Source organism: Condylura cristata, unplaced genomic scaffold (assembly GCF_000260355.1).
Source record: "Condylura cristata isolate star-nosed mole 26May11 unplaced genomic scaffold, ConCri1.0 scaffold00002, whole genome shotgun sequence".
Classification (NCBI taxonomy): domain Eukaryota; kingdom Metazoa; phylum Chordata; class Mammalia; order Eulipotyphla; family Talpidae; genus Condylura; species Condylura cristata.
Window position 1 is genome coordinate 82,365,255 of NW_004567103.1, and position 8,780 is coordinate 82,374,034.

At 41.4% G+C, this 8,780-nt stretch overlaps 1 protein-coding gene across 1 annotated transcript; it reads right to left on the reverse strand.

The window, feature by feature from the left end:
• Nucleotides 1–303: 303 nt before the first annotated feature.
• Nucleotides 304–8,277, reverse strand: NIFK (nucleolar protein interacting with the FHA domain of MKI67). The gene is made up of 7 exons (XM_012725047.1): nt 8,138–8,277; nt 6,906–7,043; nt 4,973–5,081; nt 2,520–2,731; nt 1,861–1,926; nt 1,673–1,741; nt 304–1,217 (listed from the first exon to the last, which is right to left on the reverse strand). Exons 1-7 carry the CDS (start codon nt 8,246–8,248, stop codon nt 1,029–1,031), a joined length of 894 nt encoding a protein of 297 aa, XP_012580501.1. The 5' UTR covers nt 8,249–8,277; the 3' UTR covers nt 304–1,028.
• Nucleotides 8,278–8,780: the final 503 nt, after the last annotated feature.

Below are 8,780 nucleotides of genomic sequence, written 5' to 3' on the forward strand. Positions count from 1 at the left end.
AAACACACACACGAGTTCACATGCCCCTTAAGGAGATAAAACAGGACTGTATAGATACTTATCTGAAGTTTTCCCAGATGGGGAAACCCAAGGGATGGTCTGATCCACAAAGTTCAGAAATGATTTGAGAGGCAGTTTTGTTATTCATTCAACAAACACATGGAACATAATTGGTATTAAGTAATTTTTAGAGATACAATGTACTCTCCATATACACTTAAGTTCTACTTTGTATCAGAACATGTAGCCCTGTAAATTATTTAAAAAGACTTAACAAATACTGAATGAAAAAGTATTTGGTGGCATTAGATATTTTTAATCAATCTAAATTAGTACAAAAGCACATTTTGAGGTTGAAAAGTGAATAGCTAAGAAGGCAACTCACAAGGTACCCGAGTCCAACTGCACACAAGTAACTTATGTGGATGTTTATTTACTGTTGCTGAATCCTGAAATACAATTCCACATAAATGGAATAATTACTGATACATAACAGTAGCTATTAATCCATAGCAGCCTAATGTAAACAAATTTAACATTGGTAAAAATGGTCACATAAAAATAAATCTGTATTAACATTTATACTCTTTCTCACTCTCCTTTTAACTCCATTTCTACCACCCAATGTATACAAGTCAAACCCTCCTGTGTTAAATATGCCCAGCCCAACACAGAGAACCATGTGTTGGTCAAGCAAGGTTTAATTTAACAAAGGCTGTATCTACTGTCTAAACCCACAATTAACGGTGACTCTTCCACCCAGGTGAAATAACTAAAGATAGCTATGAAATGTGCAAAGAAAACCAAAAGGCACCAGGACAGAGGCAGCCTGGCCTGGCTACCGCAGGATGTAGCGCCCTGTAGTTCAGCACGGGCAGAGAAGCCAAAATTACACAGTCCTCGTTGACCTGGACCTCGTTCCCCCCCCAAAGTATCTATCAAAGTTCTCTCCACTGTATCTAATTAAGTACAAAGAATCATAATAAAACTATGTTTTTCAGAAGTATTATACACAATACATTTCAGAATCATTGATTGTTTTTTCTCCGTCTTTTTTTCCTAGAACTTGTTGGTGTTTTAGTCTCTTGTGTTTCTTCTTTTACAGCACCTGTGGGCAGCTTCAAAACTATTTCATCGTCTTTATCATCATCATTCATTTTAGCCACTTCAGATCTTCGTTTCTCCAAAAACGTTGGAGTACAAACTGGCGTGGGGGCCTGGGTTCAACAAGTGAAAGATGACAAGGTATTAGGAATGACCTCACACTACTGCCTCCCAAACAACCTCCTGTCTTTACACAAGCTGGACCGTGTTATCTCAGGTCTTTCAGTGATACTGTTACACACAATGAAAAGCTTAAGTGCTCGCTAAAGTAACATGAAGACTCACAATCGGAATACAATATACTCTATTACAGGGCATTAGGTAGAAAACTCCACTTACATTTATAAAAGTACTAGTCTCATTTCTTCCTAATTCAAGTCACTTTGTTAAAATGGTAAAAACTTAAATAGGGGCACAATAATTTTGCTAAACTTACTACCTCTGCTAAATCACCAGTAAGGGTTTATGCCAGATAAAATGTGAAATTTTAGCAAAGTAATAATAGCAGAAACTACTTTTCTTCTTTCAAATTCTAATACCATTTCAAGAACATTGAGCACAATTTTACCTGGCTGTCTAGAGTCTTCTCAGAAGTGTTGGGAGTGTTGGAAATTTCTTCTGTCTTCTTCGGTAAAACCTTCAACAAATTTTAAGAGAGGCCATCCATTTGTTACTTTGCAGCTGCAGTAGTCTTGAATATACTTTCCCATTTACCCTTCCTTAACATTTGGTATGTAATGTAAGTGAAAATCTTACCTGGCTCTTTGTAGTTTTCCTACGACGACGAGGCTTTGCAGCATTTTCTCCCTTTTTATGTAAAACCTTAAATACAAAGAAATTATTAACTGGCAGTCACAAATTATTTATTTTTAAATTTACCATTAAATCCTACACCCACTATCAGTAAATCCTTCTAAATGACAAACTACTTAAATTTAAAAGCAAAATCCACAAATACAGGGAGTTATGTACTGCCTTCACATTCATTCATAGCATGTAATAAACTGATCATAATTCTGGTATGACACCTTTAATAGTAATCTACAGATATTATGTTTTTTGCTAAATAGTGACAACACCAATAATTTAAAAAAAAATAAAAAATTTTGCTAATCAGCGAATCCCTTTCAGTAATTTTTTTTTCTGTATAATGGAGATAACAGAATCTGCTCTGACAAACTGAGGAAGAACGAACAATTTAGTGTTTCAAAAATGTAGTCAAACCTAGTATGTGGCCAGCAGTGGGTTGAATCTTTTATATACACTGGGCTGTTCGAAAAGTTGTTACATATTTTTTCTTTAAACAGAAATAAATGTGACAGGACTCTTCTGACAACCCCCCAAAAATACAGATATAAGTAATGCAGTACAAAGCCCACCCCCAAGATGAAAACATTTCCTGAAGAAATAGTTACCAATGAAGGAAAATCGTAATTAATTCCTTTTTTGGCTAATCTCTTCCTGAGTAACTGTTCTTTCTTCTTAAATCTCTCTTCCATCCGAAGCTTTTGAAGAAGTGTCCGATTCTGATTATACCGTTTCACTGCTGGAAATGATGGGGGTCTAAATGGCATATTCCAGTCTTTAAAAAGCTCTCCGTGTACTTGATCAGGAGGTATAAAGTGACCTATATTGAAAAAAAAAAATAGTTTCAACCAGTGGGAAGATTTTAGCGTTAACTTCAGAATTTCCCCAGCGTCACTTCCCACATCATAATCAAGATATGTATCCCACTTACATCATGACAACTGAAAGAATAAAGCTGATCCCTAAAGGACAATTACTCAGTTAAGAACTGTCTGTTAATACCTACTCTGTGCCAAAAAATATTCCTCCAGGAGCAGGGGATAAATAAGCACAGCGTTGTGGCAGCAACTCCTGGGGCCCCACAGCCTAAAGGATCCCTGCTTATACTGGGGAACCTGCAAGAGCAGACAGAACACCTTCCATCTTTTCCATCTTATGTGCTCAGCCATTTCACTGCTTATCTGCTCTTTCTGCTTTAGGGTCTTTTCTGATTATGGAAACATATCTAGCTCATAAACAAAGCCAAAAACCCTAGAATCAACCTTTAAGCTATGATGGGTCAAACTTTGATAGCTAGGTGGTGCAGCTTTCCTTGCCAAGTTGCTGGAATAATTCTCCCACTATTACCTAGAAACAAGGAAACCAGTTGCTTACGCAGTGACTTGCTTGCCAACAAATCTATACCAACTTCCTTCCCCTCCCCATCTCATTTTTATCTCAGATTACCTCCAAAATAAACTAATTCCTCTAAAAAAAGAATTTGATGATGATCCATCTTATCTCACTTATCAGAGCGCAGAACTCTGCGCTAATTTTAAAAAATCAGATCCAGGCCTTATAGGGCTGGTCCCTGACAAGGCACATTTCACCTACTTCTCCTGGCAAGAAAATTTTTTTTTTTGGTAAAGATTATTTATGCATACAGAACCAGGGTACTGGCCAGAGGTACAGTGGCAGTGAGAGGCTTCACCAGAGACAGAGCGGGGAGCAGAACAGGCAGATTGACAAAGTACACTGCTGAGGGGAGCAGTGGGACGGTCAGGAGAGGTCTGCTGTGCTATGTGGGTCACCTCCGGGGCTGGGGATCAAACTCAAAGTGAAGCGATGCAGCTAGCTTGCAGTGCAAGCGTAATAGCATCTTTGTTTTTCTTCCACCTCCTACTCTTTTACTCTACTAGAAATGCAGACAGGCACTGCTTACTTTTTATGCTCCTCTTTCCCTTTCTAACTTTTATCTCTGAAAAAAATGAAGGATTGTGGTTGCCTTAACCCTTTGTGCCAAGAACTGTTTTTAAAGTGTGGATGAACGCATGACTGCAGTGAAGTTACTGGGATTTTCTCACAGGGACAGAACTAGCGATCTCTGTGGACAACTCAGCTGCATGAACAGATGTGCTGACTCAGCACCCAGGATGGTCACATCTATCACAGACACAGAAAGGCCTGATACTATCTCTGGAGGTCCCTGGGTTCCTGGTAGGGGTGGCCTTGGAATACAAAGCGGGCAGCTCTATTTTTCTGCAGAATGAACTCTTAACAGCACTTTCTCAATTTCTGTTGCCTCATCTTTTGCTAGTCTCAGTTCCTTCATTGGCAAATGCTGTTAGTAACCCCTAGTCATACAGTTGCTATTCCCCTCAAGCAGCAATGATTTCGACCTTCACTTCTGTTCCCTTTACTTGGCTCACTATTTAACCTTTAACTTCTTCCATCCGAAGCTTTTGAAGAAGCTTGTACTTGATCAGGAGTCAAGTCACTTTATACCTCCTGATCAATACTTCCGGGCCCTCCCTGGTTGTGCATCAGGTTGGAGAGCTGCACTGTGAAGCTAAGCCAATCTGTGGCTGCTTCAGTGCAAGTTTGATCCCCACCCCGGAGGTGATCTACATGGTGCAGACCTCTCCTGTCTCTTCTACTGCTACTCTCAGCAATGCACTTCGTCAATCTGCCTGTTCTGCTACCCGTTGTTTCTGGTGAATCCTCTTGCCACCCCTGCGCCTGTGGCCTGTACCCCAGTTCTGTATGCATAAATAAAATCTTAAAAAAAAAAATTTTTTTTTAACTTCCTCAGGGAATCCTTCCACATACCATTAAGGATGGAGTAGCTGCCCCTCTTAAAGTAACTTGTCCCAATTCCATCTCAGAACAAAAATTGCTCTCTCCCTGTAAGGTTTATAAATTCCATTTAGGAAAATGCACTTAAATCCTTGTACTGTGCCTTCAGAAATTCATCCTTGAGATGAAATGGGGTGTCCCAGTAACTAAGTAATCAGTCCTTCATACCCTGCTGTCCATCAGCAACAGGTATCGGTATAACCCTATAGGAAAGAGCAGTACGTACATTTTAAGAGTCTTTCACCAAAAAGGTAGTTGTTCATTGTTTCTCCAACTATTTTAGCAACATCTTCAGATTCAAATTCCACAAAGGCGTAGCCTTTGCTATTTCCTGTCTGCAATGGAAAAAAGATTTTTTATTACTTATGCATACAAAACTGGGGTATAGCCTAGAGGTGCAGGGGGTAAGAGGATTCACCAGAGAGAGTAGAGAGCAATAGGTGGATATACTGAGATACACTGCTGAGGGGAGCAGTGGGCACGACAGGACACATCTACTGTGCCATGTAGGTTAGCTCCCTGGCCTAGGATTGAACTCCTGGAACAGTGGTTGGCATAGCTTGATAGTGCTGAGACTTAAACCCTACATCACAAGGGAGGACAATTCTTTCTTTCTTTCCTTTTTAAAAAAGATTTACTTATGCATACAGAACTAGGGTACAGGCCAGAGGTGCAGGAAGGGTGAGACTGTTCACCAGAGACAGAGTGGGGAGCAGCAGGCAAGACAGAAGTCTGCTGCGCCATGCGGGTCACCTCTCTGGCTGTGGATCAAATTCATGACGAAACAGCTACGTCTAGCTTCGTAATGCTGTACTTTAACCTGTTGTGCCACCATGAGGGACCCTATCATTTATGTCTTAAGGAACAAAAACATGAAGCAATTATGACACCAAGGTGATACTGATAACAGTGAGTAGCAGATACCTGAACAGTCACTAAATCATACTCTAGTAGATTTCAGGATTTTTGAAATGTTTTACCCATACAATAAGCAACAATACAAATAGGCAAATGGAAAAAAAAGGGGGGAACAATAGAAAGAAAATTTTATTTGGTTAAGACAGAATACCCAAGGCTGCTATATTTAAAATTCCCTTTAATGGTGAAATACTGCTTTAATATAATACTGGTGGGTTTGATAACAAGCAGACGATGGCTGCATATCTTATTCCCTCACATGCCAAGCCAAATGTAAAATTTAACTTTGCTCTATTAAAACTTAAGTGGGGAAGGGGAAAAGTTTTACTGGGAAAAAACAGATTACAGCAATGACTGTGTTTTACAACTTATAGAAGTGCATGAGCCTGAGAAGAAAATGAAAGACCACTCCTCCATTACAAAATAAATGACACAGATTTTTGTTTATTAAAAGGTAGGTAGTAGGCCTTCCCTGGTGGCACAGCAGGTTAAAGCACAGCACTAAGAAGTTAAAGCCACTGCAGCATGAGTTCAATTCCCGCCTGCCCCAGAGGTGACCACATGGCACGACAGACCTCTCCTGACCTAATCACAGCTCCCCTCAGCAGTGTACTTTGTCGATCTGCCTCTTTTGCTCCCTGCTCTGTCTCTGGTGAATACTCTCACCACCCTGCACCTCTGGCCTGTACCCCAGTTCTGTATGTATGAATAAATAAATCTTAAAAAAAAAAAAGGTAGGTAGTATATAGCATATATAATATTTACTATGTGGCATTTGCTGTTTTGCAAATAAAAAACTACAGCACTGAGAGGTTATGTCATTTGTGCAAAGTCAAATACCCAGTAATCACTACAGTCAAGTCTCAAACCTGAGTTCCTGTGTCCTCATTTGTCACAGAAACTTTTGCTATTGTCAGGATGCCTACACCAGAAGCTAATATAAGATGCGTGAATTTACTTCTCAAACTGAAGTTCACATACACTTGGCTTAGTAGTTACAGGATGAGTCATTTATCAAGACTGGCACTTCGATTTGAGGATATCAGCAATTAAAAAAAAAAACACAGCAAATAATTTACAGTGCTACTCATTATATACTTGTGACTGTTTCAAGGTTATAACCCCTAAATTTCCCCCTTTCTGGGGGGAGGGGAGGGCAAAGCAATAATGTATGAATATACTCTATAACTGTTAAGTTAAAAAAATATATATAGCAACCTAATTCAATTCACAAACCTTACCTTTTTACTTCGGGACAGTTTGAATCTTGTCACAGTGCCGAACTGGGAGAAATATTCTTGGAGCTGGGTCTCATAAAGTGCTGGAGGTAAGTGACCCACAAAGATTACTCCAGGAGTCAATTTTTCCTTTTCCTGTTGCTGGAGACATGAAGCACAGGTGAATTTTCTTAATTAAAAATAACCACATTGAAGGAAAGAAATGGAATCAACCCAAATGCCTAAAAGTAGATGACTGAATTAAAAAGATGTGGTAAATATACACAATGGGCTATTACTCAGCAATCGAAAAAGATAAACACATGCCTTTTGCAGCAACATGGATGGTGCTGGAAGGGATCATGCTTAGTGAAATAAGCCAGAGGCACAGGGGTGATTCGGTGATGGGAAACCCACTGGGATTACAACTGAGATGGAAAAAGGCGCAAAACGATGTGAAAATAAACTATTATATTTAAAAAAATAACCACATTGCAAGAAGAATAAACTATTATATTTAAAAAAATAACCACATTGCAAGAAGATTTGCAAATTCTGTCAGCTCGAGACAAGAGGTCAAGAACATAATCCGTATTTCCACTTAGCACAGTTCACTAAAAAAGTGACTGTGGAATCCCTAACTCCCAGGAGGGCAAAGGTCGGGCAGTAGATTGTCTTCTCAGGCTATATCCCCGCAAGATGATTGGTCAGTAACTACACTACTCGCCATAACCTTACCCAGCAATTCTGTATGCTGATCCCCCTTTACTAGCACCTAAATAACCTAACAATTTCGAGACGTTAACCTTCCTCAGTACCAGCCATCTTTCAGTTGTCTCAATCCTCACGTCCTTGCCTTCTTCAACAAGAACCTTTAAAGATTTAAAGACCAAGGCATACAGGCGTCAAGTGGAACATAAAATGCTATCTTAAGAACTCCAAAAGCACCACCCGGCAAATCCCCCGAGTTTGTGGGTGAAAGAGAAGCGGGACAGCTCTAATCTGGGGTAAATCTGGGGTCTGAGAGGACCCTTCACACCTTTTTCATAACCACATTTTCGCCACACGAGGACCCCGAGCCCTAAACGGCCAAAGCCCATCATCCTCCACCAGCATAAACCTCGAGGCCGGGAAGCCTCAGCTTGCAAGTTCGTGAGTCGGGAGCCACCCTGGGAGACCCCGCAGGGAGTAAGTAGAGGCGCGAGGGGGACTCCGCGCGGCCCCGGTGCCCCCAACCCCAATCCGGATTCACTCACCTGGGCGGCGCGCCGGCGCTTTCGGACTTGTGCCACCTCCTTCTGAAACTTGGCATCCTGCTGCGGATTCAGGGACAGGAGAGGCTTGGCAGGGCCAGTAAAGGCCGCCATGCCTGCAGCTATTAGGCTGACGAACTCCACGCGGACCGCCCGGAAGTGCAGAGGCTTCAGCTACTCGAAAGCGGAAGTTAAGTAAGGATCACAGTGCGTGGCGGGAGCGCGGCCAGGGCCAGAACGTTAGATGCTCGGGGGCGGGGCAAGAGGCGCGGCGCGGCGTGGGGGCGGGGCTTGGGCCGAGGAGGCGGAGGACCCGGGTAGGGTAGACCAGAGCTCCGGCGCCACCTGTTGGTAGGGCCCTCTGCTGCCTTGCTTTCCCATCAGCCTCTTGTCTAAAATAGCAGAGAGTAACTTGTTCACGTTACTGTAATTTCAGGAGGAAAATGTTAAAAATAATAAAGTGAGGTCCTGAAGTCTTGCTACCCATTCAATTCTTTTCCCCCCTCTTTTTATTTGTTGTTTAGAGTCCTTACTGAGTTTCCCTGTGCTGCTGCTCCTGGAGAACTAGAGTAAGGAGTAAGGAGGCCTGGATAAAGGACAGGTGTAATGGAATTTGCGCTATGAGAAAAGAAAAATGGGTCTCCCT

Bases quoted from the DNA above. Each gene is read 5' to 3' on its own strand.
- NIFK (XM_012725047.1), bottom strand. From the start codon at position 8,248: ATGGCGGCCTTTACTGGCCCTGCCAAGCCTCTCCTGTCCCTGAATCCG. The intron at 1,927-2,519 runs GTAACTATTTCT...TTTGTATTTAAG, and splicing joins ATTACGATTTTCCTTCATTG to GTTTTACATAAAAAGGGAGA. The intron at 1,218-1,672 runs GTAAAATTGTGC...TGTTGAACCCAG, and splicing joins AGAAGACTCTAGACAGCCAG to GCCCCCACGCCAGTTTGTAC.